The 23072-nt window shown below is 43.2% G+C and overlaps 1 protein-coding gene across 3 annotated transcripts in view; it reads left to right on the top strand.

The window, feature by feature from the left end:
- LOC139553250 (DDB1- and CUL4-associated factor 1-like) overlaps nucleotides 1-13968 on the top strand; it is a 46840-nt gene extending 32872 nt beyond the window's left edge. For all 3 annotated transcript variants that reach the window (XM_071365399.1, XM_071365392.1, XM_071365384.1), the window contains exons 14-26: nucleotides 1640-1845; nucleotides 2042-2285; nucleotides 2711-3377; nucleotides 5421-5603; nucleotides 6498-6696; nucleotides 8507-8589; nucleotides 8689-8773; nucleotides 9048-9281; nucleotides 9876-10074; nucleotides 10167-10240; nucleotides 11326-11418; nucleotides 11780-12017; nucleotides 12848-13968. In XM_071365399.1, coding sequence (XP_071221500.1) covers nucleotides 1640-1845; nucleotides 2042-2285; nucleotides 2711-3377; nucleotides 5421-5603; nucleotides 6498-6696; nucleotides 8507-8589; nucleotides 8689-8773; nucleotides 9048-9281; nucleotides 9876-10074; nucleotides 10167-10240; nucleotides 11326-11418; nucleotides 11780-12017; nucleotides 12848-12927 — 2585 coding nt within the window. In that variant the 3' untranslated portion in view covers nucleotides 12928-13968. The remainder of the gene's footprint in view (nucleotides 1-1639; nucleotides 1846-2041; nucleotides 2286-2710; nucleotides 3378-5420; nucleotides 5604-6497; nucleotides 6697-8506; nucleotides 8590-8688; nucleotides 8774-9047; nucleotides 9282-9875; nucleotides 10075-10166; nucleotides 10241-11325; nucleotides 11419-11779; nucleotides 12018-12847) is intronic.
- Nucleotides 13969-23072: the final 9104 nt, after the last annotated feature.

Raw genomic sequence — 23072 nt, 5'->3', positions numbered from 1 at the left:
GCAGTTCTTTCATCCCAAGTCAAACACTGGTTCTTGTTATTGCAGCTTGTCTTTATTTAATTTTTATTTTATTTAAGAGGAATATTTCACTTTCTCTGGTCGGAGGAGTAACAACACGAATTGGTGCACGAGGAAATAAAGTTTGTGTCTTGAGTTTCACCATCAGCTGGAAAACTGTGTCCCCTTTTTCTCAGCGGAGAGACGGTGAGTCAGGTGAGAGGCAGCCTCATCTCTGCTCCCTCCCTGCCTCCCCTCAGACGGGGCAATCAGATGCAGGCAATCAGTCCCGTCAAATAAAGAGAAGCTAATTATTATGCTCACTCAGCTGTGACTCATAAGTAATACAAGAAATGATCTATTACCAGTGTGATTGTAACCGATGTGAAATGGCTAGCTAGTTAGCGGTGGTGCGCGCTAATAGCGTTTCAATCGGTGACGTCACTCGCTCTGAGACCTTGAAGTAGTTGTTCCCCTTGCTCTGCAGGGGCCGCGGCTTTTGTGGAGCGATGGGTAACGATGCTTCGAGGGTGGCTGTTGTCGATGTGTGCAAAGGGTCCCTGGTTCAAGCCCAGGTAGGGGCGAGGAGAGGGACGGAAGCAAATATACCTCACATGAAATATAATTTCAAAATGGTCTGGGAAGGAAAAACCTAATTGTCAGGGCAATTCAAGCATAGCCAAAATGCAGTGATAATGTATTATCCTACTGCATAAACCTCATTGCTACAGAACTGTTGTTAATAAATTTTGCTGAGGCTTGTTTTTTTTAAATAATTTAAAATAAATAATTATAAGCGGTAGATCTCTGCTTGTATTTTGACTTGACGTGATCATCACTCAAAGGTTAGAGACCACTGCTCTATATTCTTTATATCTATATTACTAGGGCAGTCTCTCTATATTCTTTATCTATATTACTAGGGCAGTCACTCTATATTACTAGGGCAGTTGCTCTATATTCTTTATCTATATTACTAGGGCAGTCTCTCTATATATTCTTTATCTATATTACTAGGGCAGTCTCTCTATATTCTTTATCTATATTACTAGGGCAGTCACTCTATATTACTAGGGCAGTTGCTCTATATTCTTTATCTATATTACTAGGGCAGTCTCTCTATATTCTTTATCTATATTACTAGGGCAGTCACTCTATATTACTAGGGCAGTCTCTCTATATTCTTTATCTATATTACTAGGGCAGTCACTCTATATTACTAGGGCAGTTGCTCTATATTCTTTATCTATATTACTAGGGCAGTCGCTCTATATTCTTTATCTATATTACTAGGGCAGTCGCTCTATATTCTTTATCTATATTACTAGGGCAGTCGCTCTATATTCTTTATCTATATTACTAGGGCAGTCGCTCTATATTCTATATCTATATTACTAGGGCAGTCGCTCTATATTCTATATCTATATTACTAGGGCAGTCGCTCTATATTCTCTATATCTATAATACTAGGGCAGTCGCTCTATATTCTCTATATCGTTACTGCTAGATCAGTCTCTGTTCTATATCTGTACATGTTTTATACAATCTGATATATTTCTTAAACCTGTGACTGGACTATATTTTTGTTTGTTCTCAATACTATGTTAGACAAAGTTACCTTTTCACTGTGTTCCTCCTGCAGGAATGAGTATTATCCTGGGGGTGGCAGAGGGAGAGGTGTTTGTCAACGATGCAGAGATCCAGAAGTCAGCGCTCCAGGTGGTCACCAACTGTGTGTGTGCCCCCGACCAGACCCTCACTTCCATGGGCAGCTTTCTGCATCACCCCCCACAGGAGAGTGTGCTCACCAAGATGTGGAACGTTGTCCAGGCCAACAACGGCATCAAGGTAGGTGACCTAGGGGTTGTGGCTCGTATCCTCTGTGTAGATGTATGTGTGCGTGTGTCTCGGGGAAGGGGGGGGGGGGGTAAAATACATCTTCCTCTTATTCCTCTGTGACTTACTGCATTAAAGACAGTCTTCTCGTTGATCCTCAAACAATTTAAAACTCTTTTTAAATTCTGTACCTAAACTCTTCTTCCAGGTCCTGCTCGGTTTACTGACGGTCAAGATGCCCATCACGGACGCAGACCAGATCCGAGCGCTGGCTTGTAAGGCTCTGGTTGGTCTGTCTCGCTCCAGGGCTGTTAGACAGATCATCTCCAAGCTGCCTCTGTTCTCCTCCTCACACATCCAACAGCTGATGAAGGAACCTGTGCTGCAGGACAAACGCTCCCAACACGTCCGCTTCTGCCGTTACTCTGCCGAACTCATAGAGAGGGTGTCGGGTAAGTCCAAACCACCTTCAAAAACAAAACATTTTTTATTTGCATAGCCAGTTTCATACAAAGGTAGCAATACGATACGGAAAACGTATATCAAAAATCTGAGATTTTGAAAATGTAGGGTCGGGACGATGCCACGAAGCACGTTTAACTTCTTTAGGAAAACAGGCTTATTGTTGGAAATAAACATTATGTTTTAGCCAGAGTCTCACATGTGTTTATTTTCCAAGCTATAGCACACAATGTTTTACATACAGCAGCTTTTTAAACGACCAAATTGTTTGGTCTGTGTGTATTTTTAAATTTTTGCCGTGGGAAAAATTATTGCGATACTGATGTCGTCCCGCCTCTGATAAAATGAACGGTAGTATAAACAACTAAGACAAAAGGGGGCATCTTTCTTTTCATAACGCGTCTGTTCTCCTCAGGTAAACCCTTGTTGATCGGGACAGATGTGTCTTTGGCCCGGCTCCAGAGGGCCAACGTTGTGGCCCAGTCCCGTATCTCCTTTCCTGAGAAGGAGTTGTTGCTACTCATCAGGAACCACCTGGTGGCTAAAGGACTCCAGGATACTGCCTCGGCCCTCACCAAGGAGGCTAATCTCCCCTGCGGCCCGCTCTCCCTCTCCATCCCCCTCTCCTCCTCGCCCTCGCTCTACCCGGCAGTCTCTGTAGCTCCTCCCCCCGTCTCTTCGTCCGCTGTATTACCCAGAACCCCAAGGGGCATGGTCAACGGAGGAGTGGTAGTGGCTGCTCGCCTCACTGCGATGACCCAATCATCTTCGTCTTCCTTGGTCCAGACGCCACGCCCCTCCTCCTCCCTGCCTCCTTGCACCCCTAACGGCCCACCGCCCCATGGTTCGCCCCAGATCGGGCGTATCCTGTTCACGCGGGAGCGCTCCTCTGTCCTCTGTAGCCCTGGGACTGGACTTGGTGGCAGCAGTGGGAAACGGCCCTCCAGTGTGCTGAGACTGAAGTCGGACCACGGAGCGTTCAGCCAGAGTCCTGCCATGAAGAAACAGCTGGATCGACACCTGCCTTCTCCGCCTGCCCTGGACAACATCATCACAGAGTACCTCAGGGAGCAGCATGCCAGGTTTGAATACTTTTTATTTTATTTAACATTTATGTTGACACCATCAGACTTCGGAAAGTATTCAGACCCCTTGACTTTTTCCACATTTTGTTACGTAACAGCCTTATTCTAAAATAGATACTTTTGCAAATGTAAAAAACAAATACCTTATTTACATAAGTATTCAGACCTTTTGCTATGAGACTCAAAATTGACTCAGGTGCATCCTGTTTCCATTGATCGTCCTTGAGATGTTTCTACAACTTGATTGGAGTCTACCTGTGGTAAATTCAATTGATTGGACATGATTTGGAAAAGCACACACCTGTCTATATAAGGTCCCACAGTTGACAGTGCATGTCAGAGCAAAAAAACAAACCATGAGGTCGAAAGAATTGTCCGTAGAGCTCCGAGACAGATCTGGGGAAGGGTACCAAAACATTTCAACAGCTTGGAAGGTCCCCAAGAACACAGTGGCCTCCATCATTATTAAATGGAAGATGTTTGGAATCACCAAGACTCTTCCTAGAGCTGGCCGCCCGGCCAAACTGAGCAATCGGGGGAGAATGGCCTTGGTCAGGGAAGTGACCAAGAACCCAATGGTCACTCTGACAGAGCTACAGAGTTCCTCTGTGGAGATGGGAGAACCTTCCAGAAGGACAGCCATCTCTGCAGCACTCCACCAATCAGGTTTTTATGGTAGAGTGGCCAGACGGAAGCCACTCCTCAGTAAAAGGCACATGACAGCCTACTTGGAGTTTGCCAAAAGGTATCTAAAGGCCTCAGACCATGAGAAACAAGATTCTCTGGTCTGATGAAACCAAGATGGAACTCTTTGGCCTGAATGCCAAGCGTCACATCTGGAGGAAACCAGGTACCATCCCTACGGTGAAGCATGGTGGTGGCAGCATCATGCTGTGGGGATGTTTTTCAGCAGTGGGGACTAGGATTGTAATATTGTAATTACTTTGCCACCATGGCCTATTTATTGCCTTAACTCCCTTATCTTACCTCATTTGCTCTCACTGTATATAGACTTTTTGTTTTCTTTTGTTCTACTGTATTATTGACTGTATGTTTGTTTACTCCATGTGTAACTCTGTGTTGTTGTATGTGTCGAATTGCTATGCTTTATCTTGGCCAGGTCGCAATTGCAAATGAGAACTTGTTCTCAACTGGCCTACCTGGTTAAATAAATGTGAAATAAATAAAAGGAAACTAGTCAGGATCGAGGGAAAGATGAACGGAGAAAAGTACAGAGATCCTTGATTGAAAACCTGCTCCAGAGCGCTCAGGACCTCCGACTGGAGTGAAGTTTCACCTTCCAACGACCCTAAGCACACAGCCAAGACAACGTAAGAGTCTCTGAATGTCCTTATTGGCCCAGCCAGAGCCCGGACTTGAACCAGATTGAACATCTCTGGAGAGACCTGAAAATAGCTATGCGACGACAGAGCTTGAGAGGATCTGCAGAGAAGAATGGGAGAAACTCCCCAAATACAGGTGTGCCAAGCTTGTAGCATCATACCCAAGAAGACTTGAGGCTGTAATCGCTGCCAAAGGTGCTTCAACAAAGTATTGAGTAAAGGGTCTGAATACTTATGTAAATGTTTTTTTTCAGTTTTGTATATTTTGTAATAAATTTCCAATGGTTTTACTTTGTTATTATGGGGTATTGTGTGTGAATTGAGGACCAATTATTTATTTTTTTTGATCAATTTTACAATACGGCTGTAACGTAACAAAATGTAGAAAAAGTCAAGGGGTCTGAATACTTTCCGAATGTACTGTATATATATTTCGGACTTGTATATTTTCTGTATTTCGTAATTCATTTTACATTTTGGGGATTTGCATGTATTGTTTGGTATTACTGCGCTGTTGGAGCTACGAACGTAAGTATTTCCCTACACCTGCAAAACATGTGTTCTCAACTCGACCAATAACGTGATATTTATTCATTTATTTTACGTTTGTTACAATTTATTTTACATTTATTTAACTCAGCAAGTCAATTTAACAACAAATGTTTATTTCTGATGTATTTTAAAAATGTTATTTCAGGTGTAGGAACCCGGTGACTACCTGCCCCCCCTTCTCCCTGTTCACACCCCACCAGTGCCCAGAACCAAAGCAGAGGTGCCAGGCCCCCACTAACTTCACCTCCAGACTGACCAGCAGGGTGCTGTATCCTAAACACGGAGGGGTGGACGGGGGCTGCCTGGACAGACACCTCATCTTCAGCAGGTAGGCTTCACCTATCCTCAGGATGGCCCCCGGCCCACATTACATCCAGGCCTCTTGTCTTTTTGATGGGGGGGGGGTTCATGTCAATAGTCTGACCTTCATTTCCTCACGTCCTTCAAAGGAGGAGAAGACACTTTTAAAACTATTGAGATGAAGCCTCTGGCCGTGTCTAAATACCAGTACTAAACAGTAGGCATTCTGGGTATGCTAAGAAAGTATAGTATGTGAATTGTAGAACATTTTGTATGTTTTAAATGCCAGGATGTTATATTCATTTAGGCTTTTCATCCAAGTACAGTTCAGTGCACACTATTGAGGAATATGTTTTTTCCAGACCCACGGGTTTGACAACAGCTGATAATCAGCTGAGAGGACGCGCTGTACCAAAAATGAGTGGCCCGGGAATCAACGCAATTACACATTTAAATTATTCATTCTCAGCAGGAGGAGCCTAGTATGCTGATATTTGTTACTTACTGCATTGGCTTTTACTAAACAGTACATTCTAGATAGTAGTAACCTAGTGGTTAGAGTGTTGGACTAGTAACCGAAAGGTTGCTGGATCGAATCCCTGAGCTGACAAGGTAAAAATCTGTCGTTCTGTCCCTGAACAAGGCAGTTAACCCACCGTTCTTAGGCCGTCATTGAAAATAAGAATTTGTTCTTAATTGACTTACCTAGTTAAATAAAAACATATATTTTTTATTATTACACAGCATGCAGTTTAAGAAAGTAGTAAGCCAGATTTTGGACATGGCCAGTGTCTCCTTGTAGATCTGTTAGTTCCCCTCTACTTTCTCTTTCTGTAGCGAGCTGTTCCTCTCCCCTCTCTCTCTCTCTCCCCCTCCATCTCTTTAGCTAACCCCTTCATGATGTCTCCCCCCCCCCCCCAAGGTTCCGGCCCATCTCAGTGTTCAGGGAGGCTGAGGAGGATGACAGTGGTTTCACCTGCTGTGCCTTCTCAGCCCGCGAGCGTTTCCTGATGCTGGGGACGTGTACAGGACACCTGAAGCTCTATAACGTGTTCAGCGGTCAGGAGGAGGCTAGCTACAGCTGTCATACTTCAGCCATCACTCACCTGGAGCCCTCACGGGTATGTAGATTGATGGATGGATGGATGGATCAGAGTGGTTAGGAGGAGGATGGCTTCAGCCATCACTCACCTGGAGCCCTCACGGGTATGTAGATTGGCTGGATGGTTGGTTGGATGGATGGATCAGAGTGGTTAGGAGGAGGATGGCTACAGCCATCACTCACCTGGAGCCCTCACGGTTATGTAGATTGATGGTTGGATGGTTGGATGGATGGATCAGAGTGGTTAGGAGGAGGATGGCTACAGCCATCACTCACCTGGAGCCCTCACGGGTATGTAGATTGATGGTTGGATGGTTGGATGGATGGATCAGAGTGGTTAGGAGGAGGATGGCTACAGCCATCACTCACCTGGAGCCCTCACGGGTATGTAGATTGATGGATGGATGGATCAGAGTGGTGGAGGAGGGCTACCTGGAATCATCCCGTCTCATTAGTAATCATCATACTACTACTGCATCTAAAAGTATAGCTGCAAGCACCCATGCCCGGGTTCGATATTTGGCCCCACAGCGCCACCATCAGGATGAATTGGACACACCACCCTTGGATGATATCTTGTGTACTTCTTATTATTTAAAATTTAAAATGAGATCTTTTGATGTATTTATTTTTTATTTTTTATGTTGACTACTTTAAACGTCTTCTTCACCAGATTTGATCGATGTATAGTATCTAGGGATACACGTCTTTAACCCCCAACCCTATTTTCCAAGCCTCTTGCTCAAACAATATGGCCGCGATAAGCCAATGAGAGTGCATGCATGATTTTATCCTGTCCAACAGCCCCCCCCCCCCCCCCCACTCATCAGTCAAACAGGTTAAGAGATGAAAACGTTTGCAGGTTATAGCGCCACCGTGTGGTGAAGCTGAATGTGTTTGCATATGTTGAGTCCTGACTGTGTTTGGAACGTGTACCAAGTTTGGTTACAATGCCAATATCCATGTCTGATTTATGTGCCAGACCACGCCCACATGAATGTTTATTGGTCAGTAGCAGCTGTTTTTTTTGTTGACATGCTAGTCTGTAAAAACATGTGTTGAGAGACCTTGGTCCACACATGCCATGTATCACATTTTTAGCAGATCAGTCAGAGAGGAGTGGGGGGGGGGGGGGTACCATCATGGTGGACCTTAAGGGTCCTTGAGGAAAATGTTTTCTTTGTGAGGAGAGGGACGTGTACATTTATACCGAATTTCGTGATTCTAGGTCACACGGAGGGAGAGGCGTGACCTTCCAAAGTTTGCGTTTTCAGTCTCTTGTTATAGGTCTTACCATCACACGGAGGTAGCATTTGTTCAGCAAATTACCGCAAGGAGAATAATAATCAAGGCCAACAATACGGTTTCACCCAGCTTAAACCAATAACTGCTGCTGCTGCTACTACTACTAATATACTGCTGCTACTACTATTACTGCACTGCTGCTGCTACTACTACTGCTACTACTACTAATATACTGCTGCTACTACTATTACTACTACTACTGCACTGCTGCTGCTACTAGTACTGCTGCTGCTACAACTACTACTACTACTACTAATACTACTACTAATGTACTACTACTACTACTGCTGCTGCTGCTGCTACTACTACTACTACGACGATAATGATATGCCAGCTACGGCTTTCACAGCTCAGCCATCACACCTTGAGCTCTATTCATCAAATCAGTCAATTCAATGTATTTCTGAAATATTTTTTCCATTAGCGGTAATCGCCGTAGCAGGCCTCAATAGTATGTTCAGTGGTAGACTGGCAGTAGGCTTCCCTTCTTCTTCTTCCAACACTCATCTCTCCTGTATTTTTAGGATGGTTCTCTGCTGTTGACGTCTGCTTCGTGGAGTGTCCCTCTGTCAGCTCTCTGGAGTATGCAGTCTGTCTTCGAGATGAAGTTAGTCTCACTCTGAAGCCCGTAGTCTGAACTGTTTAGTCATTTCCTTTTTATAGAGACTCACTAACACGCAGCCGTCGTGATTTGTCTCCGTTTCAGGCATTCATTTTTGGACGACCATTACGTAGAGTTCAGTAAACTGTCACAAGACCGAGTGATTGGCACCAAGGACCAAGTAGCTCATGTAAGTCGACTCCACCTCTTCGTTTACACCGTGTCTTTTCTGTTATATTCTTTGAACTCCAGCACTGTCTTTAAAATCACTGGACGTGTATAATTCATATTTCCCTACATCACTGTATGAATAAAGAAATGAGAGGCCAGGGCATGGTGCTCCCTACGAGCAGTGAGCTGGTCTCTTTTTATTTTCAATTTTTTTATCCATCTTCTGTTTTTTAACAGCACCGGCTTTCTCAAGCTTAGGATGTTAATTTCACCTTCTTTTGTGTCCTCTCCAGATCTATGACATCCAGTCAGGTCAGAAGTTGCTGACCCTTAATGACCCTGGCCTGGCCAACAACTACAAGAGGAACTGTGCAACCTTTAACCCTAGCGACGACCTGGTGCTGAACGACGGGGTCATGTGGGACGTGCGCTCTGCTCAGGCCATCCACAAGTTTGACAAGTTCAATATGAACATCAGCGGCGTTTTCCATCCCAACCGCCTCGAGGTCATCATCAACACAGAGATTGTATCCTTATTACTTCCTGTTTGGTCCTTATTACTTCCTGTTTGGTCCTTATTACTTCCTGTTTTGGTCCTTATTACTTCCTGTTTTGGTCCTTATTACTTCCTGTTTTGGTCCTTATTACTTCCTGTTTTGGGCCTTATTACTTCCTGTTTAGGCCCTTATTACTTCTGGTTTGTTCCTTATTACTTCTGGTTTGGCCCTTATTACTTCTGGTTTGGCCCTTATTACTTCCGGTTTGGTCCTTATTCCTTCGTGTTTGGTTAACATATAACATTTTTAACAATAAGGATATGAACAACTTAACGAAAAGAACAGTCGCAACTCACTGCAATACATTTAATGTTCACTTTTATTAACAGAGCAAATCTAACTAATAAAATAAACACAATAATAATCTGTAAAAAATGCTCCTGGGATATCGCATTCTGCTGCTTTTATTATGCGTATCGCCAGACGTGTAAAAACTCAGGGAACATCTAATTTGAGTCTTTCTAACTATGGCCTGAGTTTTTATCCAGGTCATGTCAGTAAAAACAGCCCCAGGATACGAACATTTTGATTTGGAAGCGATGATCACCTTGACAGCTATGCCAGTGGGACCTGAGAACGTTCCATCTCCTCCACACGGTGCCTGCCCTGGACCAGTGTAGAGGAGTGTTCAACAACAACGCCACGGTCATGTACGGCGCTATGCTCCAGGCTGATGAGGAGGATGACGTGATGGACCAACAGATGAGGAGTCCCTTTGGTTCCTCCTTCAGAACTTTTGACGCCACCGACTACAAACCCATCGGTACGACCTAAAGGTCATAGGTCAAGCGTAGGGATTTTGTTTTTTTGTGGGGAGTGGCTGAAGTTGACTTCTGGTTCTATGTTCTTCCTCAGCCACTGTGGATGTGAAGAGGAATATTTTTGACCTGTGTACTGACACTAGGGACTGCTACCTGGCCGTCATCGAGGTAAACTTCCTGGTTTTATTTCCATTGCTGATATACCAAGTTGCGTCTTCTATCTCTGCTCTGACCATTCCATCAGTATATGGTTGTTATCATGTAGGAAGAATGAGCTGTGTTTGTGTCCCATATTCTTACTAGGGGTTAGGGTTAGGGGCTAGGGATTAGGGGCTAGGGATTAGGGCTAGGGAGGTGCAATGCTCCCTGATGATGCCATATTATTGCTCTCTGTTCTACTCTGGCTCTTGATCTGTGTCCCACATAGACATTCAAAAAGAAACTAAAGAGTAGAATGTGGGAATTGTAGTCCTCTCTGTCAGACAGCAGTTCATCTAAAGAGTGGAATGTGGGAAGTGTAGTCCTCTCTGTCAGACAGCAGTTCTTCTAAAGAGTAGAATGTGGGAAGTGTAGTCCTCTCTGTCAGACAGCAGTTCTTCTAAAGAGTAGAATGTGGGAAGTGTAGTCCTCTCTGTCAGACAGCAGTTCTTCTAAAGAGTAGAATGTGGGAAGTGTAGTCCTCTCTGTCAGTCAGCAGTTCATCTAAAGAGTAGAATGTGGGAAGTGTAGTCCTCTCTGTCAGTCAGCAGTTCATATCAAGAGTAGAATGTGGGAAGTGTAGTCCTCTCTGTCAGTCAGCAGTTCATCTAAAGAGTAGAATGTGGGAAGTGTAGTCCTCTCTGTCAGTCAGCAGTTCATATCAAGAGTAGAATGTGGGAAGTGTAGTCCTCTCTGTCAGTCAGCAGTTCATCTAAAGAGTAGAATGTGGGAAGTGTAGTCCTCTCTGTCAGTCAGCAGTTCATATCAAGAGTAGAATGTGGGAAGTGTAGTCCTCTCTGTCAGTCAGCAGTTCATCTAAAGAGTAGAATGTGGGAAGTGTAGTCCTCTCTGTCAGTCAGCAGTTCATCTAAAGAGTGGAATGTGGGAAGTGTAGTCCTCTCTGTCAGACAGCAGTTCTTCTAAAGAGTAGAATGTGGGAAGTGTAGTCCTCTCTGTCAGACAGCAGTTCATCTAAAGAGTAGAATGTGGGAAGTGTAGTCCTCTCTGTCAGTCAGCAGTTCATATCAAGCCGTGTGTTCTTCTAACATCTTTAGAACCAGGACTCTATCAACATGGACACGGTGTGTCGCCTGTATGAAGTGGGGAGACAGAGACTAGCTGAGGAGGGAGAGGATGATGACGATCAGGTAAGAGATGCTGTCCTTCTCTCTACTAAACTCAGTCTAACTTTAGTCTCTACTAAACTCAGTCTAACTTTAGTATCTTGTCTACATCAACTCTCTCCTAGTGGTCCTAATATCCAGTCGCTCCATTTCAACCCATACTGCCCAGTGCTCTTTGATCTGGGTTCTGAGAGCCCACGGGGTTAAACACCAGAACTTTTGTTCCTATCCTAGCCCATCACTAAAACACCTGCTTCTATCCCAGCCTCTCCCCGCTGTTTCCCCTTGTGTTAAATATATTGATGTGTGTTTTTTTTAATATATATTTCATCTTGTTTCACCTTGTGTTGATTTGTGTTAAAAAAATGTGTCACCTTCCCACCAGGAGGATCAAGACGATGATGAAGACTCTGACGATGAAGATGACGATGACGACGATGACATGGATGACCTGGAGACAGACCCGCTGTTGGCCGAGCTGATCGAGGGAGGAGAAGGGGAGGAGGATGGAGGTAACGACTTCTCTCCATCGGATGATGAAGCCGTGGCCCGGCTGCTCAATGCTGAAGATGATGATGATGATGAGGATGACTCTAACAATGATGCTGAGATTGACCTGGGATGTGAGTAATAGCGGTGTCGTCTTGGGAAAATCCTTTAACACACAAAACATCCACTAGTCTAGATGCGTAAAAAAGCAGCCCAAGACCGGCAGCATTGGCCAGGCACTATGTTTCCCCAGGTACCAAGAGGACAGTACAGAGTCAATGTGCGGGGGCACCGGTTAGTCGAGGTAATATGTACATGTAGGTAGAGTTATTAAAGTGACTATGCATAGATAATAACAGAGAGTAGCAGCGGTGTAAAAGAGGGAATGGGAGGGGACAGACGATATAAATAGTCTGGGTAGCCATTTGATTAGCTGTTCAGGAGTCTTATGGCTTGGGGTTAGAAGCGGTTTAGAAGCCTTTTGGACCAAGACTTGGCGCTCCGGTACCGCTTGCCGTGCGGTAGCAGAGAGAACAGTCTATGACCAGGGTGGCTGGAGTCTGACAATTTTTAGGGCCTTCCTCTGACACCACCTGGTATAGAGGTCCTGGATGGCAGGAAGCTTGGCCCTGGTGATGTACTGGGCCGTACACACTACCCTCTGTAGTGCCTTGCGGTCGGAGGCTGAGCAGTTGCCATATCAGGCAGTGATGCAACCAGTCAGGATGCTCTCGATGGTGCAGCTGTAGAACTTTTTGAAGATCTTAGGACTCATGCCAAATCTTTTCAGTCTCCTGTGGGGGAATAGGTTTTGTCGTGCCCTCTTCACGACTGTCTTGGTGTGTTTGGACCATGATAGTTTTTTGGGGGAACCAAGGAACCAGTTTCAAACAGTAATTGTTAGTATGTACACACACTCACACAGTGACTGTCTTTCTATCTCCCTGTCTGTCTTCCCGTACAGCTGACAGCTCCGACAGCTCCGACGGCAGCACTGACACCTCGGACCTGGAGGACCAACTCTTCCTGTCTATGAGCGACTAGACAGGAAACGGGACATGACAACCAGGAAGTGGCAAAAGGGACACAATATGTATCCACCCATTGTCACTTAAGCTGGAGGAATTGGCCCCCCCCTATGAATGTGAATTCATATGGACAAAGAGAAAAGATGAAATAAAAAGATCATATTTGAAGCAAGCCAGGTGTGAGATGGTAATAGTGAAGGACCGATGACTTGAGGTTTGTTGTTGGACATGACAGGCTACCCACTAAATTCCAAATGTAACCCTAGCAACTACACGCTAGGTAGGTCAGAGAATATTGCATTGCTTTTCAATGCCTCTAAAGATGTTCTTGGGTGTAGATGTTCTTCGGGGTTCCATTTGGAAGACTGCACTAGTTTGACAGGGAAAAAATACTTGATATTTTAGACCGAAGGACAACTTAGACAGGATATCAAGACTTTTTCTTTATATGACGTGTAGCAATTTGAATTGTACAAAAATAGATTTTTTTCCCCAGATTTTTTTTTGTGGGGCCCCTTTTTAATATAAATACTTTTTCTTTTGATGTTTTAAGTTGGTATGTTTAAATTTTGTGGATTTGTAGCTGTAAAATAGCTACTGCTCTTGGATTTGGTATTTGTTATTATATTAGGATCCCCATTTAGCTGTTTGCGAAAGCAGCAGCTTCTCTACTTGGGGGTCCACACAGAACATGACACATGAAACATTAATACAGAACATTAATAGACAAGAACAGCTCCAGGACAGAACAGGGCTAGTTACTACATCCAACCCTGTTAAATGTAGTAGTTAATAATAAGGCTACTATCGCTTTAAGGGTGCAACCTTCGCCAGTTAAATTGAAGTCATGGCAACAAACAATGGAAGACAACTTTTCATTATTTTAGTGTTTCAGATTGACAGTTGTTCTGCAAATCTTTGCCAAGCTAACCAAAAACGATATATAGCTTCAAAACTGTTAATTTATTTACTATATTATTTGTTTTTTTTGTACTTTGTCAAATGCCAGTGACAATAATATGAAAATATTCATAATAAATGTAACTGAATGCTCCTATGCTGCGTTCGCTCTTGTACCCTTTTTCACACCACAGAGCCCTACTGTACTGTACTGGCCCGGTTACACATCCAGCATAGTTGCTGGAATGGTGCTGTTACAGGGCAATGTAAAACAATAATATCCAAGCCTGCACAGTTCAGTCGGCGTTGGGAAAATAGTGTGAAACGGGTGTTCTATTTAGTTCTACAGTGGTAAACAGGTGTAGGGAGTTTAATGGCCTCTAGAGGTCAGTGTTGCTTAATGTGAATACATATTGATATAAAAACAAAGCCCTATATATATATATAATATACCATTTACACTACCGGTCAAAAGTTTTAGAACACCTACTCATTCAAGGGTTTTTCTTTATTTAAAAAAAACTATTTTCTACATTGTAGAATAATAGTGAAGACATCAAAACTATGAAATAACACATCATGAATCATGTAGTAACCCACAAATCAAAATATATTTTTATATTTGAGATTCTTCAAAGTAGCCACCCTTTGCCTAGAAAACAGCTTTGCCCACTCTAGGCATTCTCTCAACCAGCTTCATGAGGTAGTCACCTGGAATGCATTACAATTAACAGGTGTGCCTTCTTAAAAGTTAATTTGTGGGATTTCTTTCTTAATGCGTTTGGGCCAATCAGTTGTGTTGTGACACGGTAGGGGTGGTATACAGACGATAGCCCTATTTGGTAAAAGACCAAGTCCATATTATGGCAAGAACATCTCAAATAAGCAAAGAGAAACGACAGTCCATTACTTTAAGACATGAAGGTCAGTCAATTCGGAACATTTCAAGAACTTTGAAAGTTTCTTCAAGTGCAGTCGCAAAAACCATCAAGCGCTATGTTGAAACTGGCTCTCATGAGGACCGCCACAGGAAAGGAAGACCCAGAGTTACCTCTGCTGCAGAGGATAAGTTCATTAGAGTTAACTGCACCTCAGAAATTGCAGCTCAAATAAATGCTTTAGAGTTCAAATAACAGACACATCTCAACATCAACTGTCCAGAGGAGACTTTGTGAATCAGGCCTTCATGGTCGAATTGCTGCAAAGAAACCACTACTAAAGGACACCAATAAGATGAAGAGACTTGCTTGGGCCAAGAAACACGAGCAATGGACATTAGACCGGTGGAAATTTTGTCCTTTGGTCTGATGAGTCCAAATTTGAGATTTTTGGTTCCAACCGGCATGTCTTTGTGAGACGCAGAGTAGGTGAACAGATGATCTCCCCATGTGTATTTCCCACCATGAAGCATGGAGGAGGAGGTGTGATGGTGTGGGGGTGCTTTGCTGGTGACACTGTCTGTGATTTATTTAGAATTCAAGGTACACTTAACCAGCATGGCTACCACAGCATTCTGCAGCGATACGCCTTCCCATCTGGTTTCCGCTTAGTGGGAATATCATTTGTTTTTCAACAGGACAATGACCCAACACACCTCCAGGCTGTTTTAAGGGCTATTTGACCAAGAAGGAGAGTGATGGAGTGCTGCATCAGATGACCTGGCCTCCACAATCACCCGACCTCAACCCAATTGAGATGGTTTGAGATGAGTTGGACCGCAGAGTGAAGGAAAAGCAGCCAACAAGTGCTCAGCATATGTTGGAACCCCTTCAAGACTGTTGGAGAAGCATTCCAGGTGAAGCTGGTTGAGAGAATGCCAAGAGTGTGCAAAGCTGTCATCAAGGCAAAAGGGTGGCTACTTGAAGAATCTCAAATATAAAATATGTTTAGATTTGTTTTACCTTTTGTTTGGTCAATGTGTTATTTCATAGTTTTGATGTCTTCACTATTATTCTACAATGTAGAAAATAGTCTAAATAAATAAACCTTGAATGAGTAGGTGTTCTAAAACTTTTGACCGGTAGTGTATATATTTGTGTTTATTTATGTGTGTGTGTGTGTGTGTGTGTGTGTGTGTGTGTGTATATATATAAGGTGCTAATACAGCAGATATTTTCCACAATACATCCATGACTGAAGTTTCCCTTAGGCACAGATCTAGGATCAGATTCCCTCCCTAAATCCTATACTTTAACATTGGTTGGACTGAAATATATCTGATGCTATATCGGTGGTTAGGGGCAACTTTTTAGGCTACCTGACTTGAAATGGAATTGACCCCAACCCTGCTACCTACTCCGAGGGCTCGACTATCTGTTACCCATAGCTGCCACTCTGACACCTAGCTCTGGTGTTGAGCCGCAAAGTGAACACAATATGATTTTAATTGATTTGAATTCTGTTGGTTAAGTGCTTTAAGTTGTGTCCTTATTTCGGGAAAGGACCACAAATTCTCAAGACAAACATTGTTTAGAGTTGATCTATTTTAATAAAAATAAAGTTTTCTCCATTTTTGAGAACAATGTTTAGTGTCAATTTGTTTAATTCTACTTTAACATGGCCTGGTGTTGGATTTGTGTAACACTTGATTTAAATCCTGCAGTCAGGAATTTTTAATTTATTTTTAATTTTACCTTTATTTAACTAGGCAAGTCAGTTAAGAGCATTCTTATTTACAATGACGGCCTAGGAACAGTGGGTTAACTGCCTTGTTCAGGCGCAGAACGACAGATTTTTACCTTGTCAGCTCGGGGATTCGATCTTGCAACCTTTCGGTTACACTGCCACCCCATAATGCCTCATTTGTCCGCATGTCTTTATAAAAAAAGGCTATATTATAGGTTTATACCTTTTTTTTGTGTCAACGTGTCAAGATTTGTGGCGTTATGTGTACCAGTCCAAGTCTTGTGAATCTGTTTTTGTCGATACGTTGTCGGGGACATCAGCCTGACAGTTACAACACTATCCACTGAGGTACAGCTGTTCTCTTCCAGGACAAGATGTGTGCCTGACCCATTGCCAAGCTCTTTCACAATAAGCTAACTGGGAAGCAGTGGCAATTGTTACTGAGTGACTGTCTGGGTAAATAAACAAGAATACAGTCATGATTTATCTAGCGAACACCATAGAGCCGTCCAATACAAATCTCGACCTCGAAGCCAGTTCCACTCATTTTTTTTTTCATTCATCATACTTCCTTCTAATCACACAGTGACTTAGACCTGAGACACCATATGGATGGAATTATCAGGTCAAACAGAAAACCAGCAGTACTGCAGACTTTGTAGGGTAACATTTGAATATCTCTGCCGTAGAGATACAATGTTCTGTATAATTCTGACAGATCCTGTGCCAATCTCCAGGAAAAGACGTCGCTCTGTCCTCACACAAGGACAAAACTTCTTGGCCAGTACTTCTGACAATGCAGTTATTAAATGCAGTGAAGGTCGTAGAGATAACCATATAAAATGTTATGATTTATAGACCTATTCGCCTAATCTCCCTTTCTCTATTCTACAAGGAGAAACTGACTGGACTTGAATGAAATGTCCAGCCGATTTGAACACAATGCGCTGCATATTTCAAACTTTCAACTCCATTTGAGTTTTGCCCTTAACTGGTGTAAATGTAATTGTTACGGACAGTTTTATCGAAAGATACAGGATGTTATTGAATGATCGTAACAATGTTTCCCTAGAAAGCTGTGACAAAGGAAGCAAAACTCAACAGTATCTCCACTATTTTCCAGTATTTGAATGTACAATATACAGTCATTCTCTTATCTGAGAATGTGACTGATAGTAAACTTTCGCCGGGAGGGAGAAATGTGTGTATATGTGTGTGTGTGTGTGTGTTCTCCAGGCTACCCTTTCTCTACCGGCCCTCCCTCATGTGGAGCCCTTCACCAGGATCAAAGCCAAAAACTGGAGTCACCAAGGACTGGATCAGTGTGTGCGTGCATCTCTCTCTCTGTGTCTGTCTCTCCTGTGTGCATCTCTCTGTGTGCATCTCTCTCTCTGTGTGTGTCTGTTTCTCCTGTGTGCATCTCTCTCTCTCTGCGTGCATCTCTCTCTCTCTCTGTGTGTGTGTCTGTCTCTCCTGTGTGCATCTCTCTCTCTGTGTGTGTGTCTGTCTCTCCTGTGTGCATCTCTCTCTCTCTCTGTGTGTCTGTCTCTCCTGTGTGCATCTCTCTCTCTCTGTGTGTGTCTGTCTCTCCTGTGTGCATCTCTCTCTCTCTGTGTGTGTCTGTCTCTCCTGTGTGCATCTCTCTCTCTGTGTGTGTGTCTGTCTCTCCTGTGTGCATCTCTCTCTCTCTCTGTGTGTCTGTCTCTCCTGTGTGCATCTCTCTCTCTGTGTGTGTCTGTCTCTCCTGTGTGCATCTCTCTCTCTCTGTGTGTGTCTGTCTCTCCTGTGTGCATCTCTCTCTCTCTGCGTGCATCTCTCTCTCTCTGTGTGTGCCTGTCTCTCCTGTGTGTCTTGCCAGACTAGTGTGTTATTTTTAACTTGCAAGTGTCTTGCAAGTCACTTGGCTAATCTGTAGCTGATATCTGAGGCCATACAGGATGCGGATGCCTTCATGATCCTACTCTGTTGGGATTCCTTCGCTAGGTGTCAATGCTGTTAATGTTGGTTAAAATGCATGATAACACTTGTCATTTTTTTAAATGTAAAAGTCAGTTAAGAATAAATTCTTAGTTACAATGACGGTCTACCCCGTACGACGCTGGGCCAATTGTGCGCCGCCCTATGGGACTCCAAATCAAGACCCGGATGTGATACAGCCTGGAATCGAACCAGGGACGGTAGTGATGCCTCTTGCACTGAGATGCAGTGCCCTAGACTCAGAAGCCCGTAATCATCTCACCACTGTTGCAGGAGCAGGAACCCCGAGCTGGCCGCCAACACAGCGGTCGGTTACTGTGGGTCCCCTCTTATGGGAGAAGTTTCCCCTAGGTGTGGATCCAGGATCAACTTCCACTCCCTCAACTCCTAACCTTAAACAATTAGTGGGGGAAATGCAAAACTAACCTAAGATCAGCGTCTTAGGGGAACATTCTCTCGTGGGCGAAGTCCTCCTGGAAGAGCACATGAAACCTCCATGGACAGCATCTGCCGAGACTGGTGTCAGTACAGAGGGCCTAGCAGTTGTCATGATCGACCCGAGAGCTACTGTTTGACAGGCTATCATCCGACGCATTGCAACGTTAAAGCAACTAAAGAAATCGCACGACTAAATATCCTGACTAAATACAGACCAGTTTGAGTCCGTTGACAATGTTGAGACGCAACATATTATAAGCCTTGTTACCATTATGGAAGGTTAGTACACGCTAATAACACGTTCTAAAGTGTTATACAATGTTGAGACGCAACATATTATAAGCCTTGTTACCAAGACATTATGGAAGGTTAGTACACGCTAATAACACGTTCTAAAGTGTTATACAATGTTGAGACGCAACATATTATAAGCCTTGTTACCAAGACATTATTGAAGGTTAGTACACGCTAATAACACGTTCTAAAGTGTTATACATATAGTAGAAGTGTTCCCCAAGGGAAAAGCCTGAATGCCACCAGGTGTCGTCGTCATCTATGCTGAGATTCATATTCAGACTATGTGGTGTTTTAATGAAGAGGCTGCAGGTAGCTGAGTGGTTAGAGCGTTGGGCTAGTAACCGAAAGGTTGCTGGATCGAATCCCCGAACTGACAAGATAACAATCAGTTGTTCTGCCCCTGAACAAGGCAGTTAACACACTGTTCCCCGGTAGGCCGTCATTGTAAATAAGAAATTGTTCTTAAACTGGCTTACCTAGTTAAATAAAGGTTAAATTTACAATAAATAAAAACATTTAAAAAGAGAGAGAAACCAGAAGACACACAATGTCCAATCAGTACCGACCCTCCCGGATGCAGCAGGTGTTCTTTGGATCACCATGGTTACCTCATGAAGTTGTCTATTCCTTTCCTTGGCGGTCCAGACCAGCGACCCAAATCACAGATACCAGGGAATAGAATCTAGGATGGCGTTAATACCTCAACACAAAACAAATCACATTTCAGTAGTCACATGCTTGGTAAACAACAGGTGTGGACTAACAGTGACACTGCTTACTTACGGGTCAATCCCAAACAATACACAGAGAGAGAGAGAAAAAATAGAAACATGTAATAATGAACTTAATAATAAATACACATTCAGTAACTATAACTTGGCTATATACACAGGGTACCAGTACTGAGTAATGATAACTTGGCTCTATACACGGGGTACCAGTACTGAGTCAATGAGTAATGATAACTTGGCTCTATACACAGGGTACCAGTACTGAGTAATGATAACTTGGCTCTATACACGGGGTACCAGTACTGAGTAATGATAACTAGGCTATATACACGGGGTACCAGTACTGAGTAATGATAACTTGGCTCTATACACGGGGTACCAGTACTGAGTAATGATAACTTGGCTCTATATACGGGGTACCAGTACTGAGTAATGATAACTAGGTTATATACACGGGGTACCAGTACTGAGTAATGATAACTAGGTTATATACACGGGGTACCAGTACTGAGTAATGATAACTAGGTTATATACACGGGGTACCAGTACTGAGTAATGATAACTTGGCTCTATACACGGGGTACCAGTACTGAGTAATGATAACTAGGTTATATACACGGGGTACCAGTACTGAGTAATGATAACTTGGCTCTATACACGGGGTACCAGTACTGAGTAATGATAACTAGGTTATATACACAGGGTACCAGTACTGAGTAATGTTAACTAGGCTCTATACACGGGGTACCAGTACTGAGTAATGATAACTAGGCTATATACACAGGGTACCAGTACTGAGTAATGATAACTAGGTTATATACACGGGGTACCAGTACTGAGTAATGATAACTAGGTTATATACACAGGGTACCAGTACTGAGTAATGATAACTTGGCTCTATACACGGGGTACCAGTACTGAGTAATGATAACTAGGTTATATACACAGGGTACCAGTACTGAGTAATGATAACTAGGTTATATACACAGGGTACCAGTACTGAGTAATGATAACTAGGTTATATACACGGGGTACCAGTACTAAGTAATGATAACTAGGTTATATACACAGGGTACCAGTACTGAGTAATGATAACTAGGTTATATACACAGGGTACCAGTACTGAGTAATGATAACTAGGTTATATACACAGGGTACCAGTACTGAGTAATGATAACTAGGTTATATACACGGGGTACCAGTACTGAGTAATGATAACTAGGTTATATACACAGGGTACCAGTACTGAGTAATGATAACTAGGTTATATACACGGGGTACCAGTACTGAGTAATGATAACTAGGTTATATACACGGGGTACCAGTACTGAGTAATGATAACTTGGCTCTATACACGGGGTACCAGTACTGAGTAATGATAACTAGGTTATATACACGGGGTACCAGTACTGAGTAATGATAACTAGGTTATATACACACGGTACTAGTACTGAGTAATGATAACTAGGTTATATACACAGGGTACCAGTACTGAGTAATGATAACTAGGTTATATACACAGGGTACCAGTACTGAGTAATGATAACTAGGTTATATACACAGGGTACCAGTACTGAGTAATGATAACTGCACATAACTAGGAATAACAACTAGGAATAAAGTGACAGATAGCAAACAGTAGCAGCGTATGTGATGAGTCAATGCAGATAGCTATTGGTTAACTATTTAACTATCGGGACTACCTATTTAGCGGACTTATGGCTTTAGGGAATAGAAGCTGTTCAGGGTACTGTTGGTTCCAGACTTGGTGGATCACTAAGCATCAGCTGTCAAAGCAGCTAACAGATCATAGCCCATCTGTACATAGCCCATCTGTAAATAGCCCATCCAACTACCTCATCCCCATATTATTTTATTTATTATTATGAATTTTTTAGCTCGAACGCGATTAGTACACGACTACGGGAACTCGATTAGTACATGACTACGGGAACTCGATTAGTACACGACTATGGGAACTCGATTAGTACACGACTACGGGAACGTGATTAGTACACGACTACGGGAACTCGATTAGTACACGACTACGGGAACTCGATTAGTACACGACTACGGGAACTCGATTAGTACACGACTACGGGAACTCGATTAGTACACGACCACGGGAACGTGATTAGTACACGACTACGGGAACTCGATTAGTACACGACTACGGGAACTCGATTAGTACACGACTACGGGAACTCGATTAGTACACGACTACGGGAACGCGATTAGTACACGACTACGGGAATGCGATTAGTACACGACTACGGGAACGCGATTAGTACACGACTACGGGAACGCGATTAGTACATGACTACGGGAACTCGATTAGTACACGACTACGGGAACGCGATTAGTACACGACTACGGGAACGCGATTAGTACACGACTACGGGAACTCGATTAGTACACGACTACGGGAACGCGATTAGTACACGACTACGGGAACGCGATTAGTACACGACTACGGGAACGTGATTAGTACACGACTACGGGAACAGGATTAGTACACGACTACGGGAACAGGTTTAGTACATTGGCTCTACATCTTCTGCCGATGCTGTTTGTGTCTGTGAAAGACAGATCATGTCCCATATAGCACCCTATTACCTGTGTAGTGCACTACTTTCACCAGGGCCTATAGGGTTCTGATCAAAATAAGTATATATATATATATATATAGGGAATAGGATGCAATTTGAGACACATCTTGGTCTGCAGAGCTTGTTATCCCAAGGTCTTTCTTCATCTTGAACCAACCCTTACCAACCCTTACGTGTTTTCTTGTGATTGTATGTGAAGGTAACGTGAAAATTCATGTGAAATTATGTTTTTTTCCATAGGTGAAATCATGTGATTTTCCACAGGTGAAATCATGTGATTTTCCACAGGTGAAATCATGTGATTTTCCACAGGTGAAATCATGTGATTTTCCACAGGTGAAATCATGTGATTATCCACAGGTGAAATCATGTGATTATCCACAGGTGAAATCATGTGATTATCCACAGGTGAAATCATGTGATTTTCCACAGGTGAAATCATGTGATTTTCCACAGGTGAAATCATGTGATTATCCACAGGTGAAATCATGTGATTATCCACAGGTGAAATCATGTGATTATCCACAGGTGAAATCATGTGATTATCCACAGGTGAAATCATGTGATTTTCCACAGGTGAAATC

This window comes from Salvelinus alpinus, chromosome 2, assembly GCF_045679555.1.
Source record: "Salvelinus alpinus chromosome 2, SLU_Salpinus.1, whole genome shotgun sequence".
Classification (NCBI taxonomy): Eukaryota; Metazoa; Chordata; class Actinopteri; order Salmoniformes; family Salmonidae; genus Salvelinus; species Salvelinus alpinus.
The sequence above is the reverse complement of the archived record's forward strand: the minus strand, read 5'-3'. Positions and strand labels throughout refer to the sequence as shown.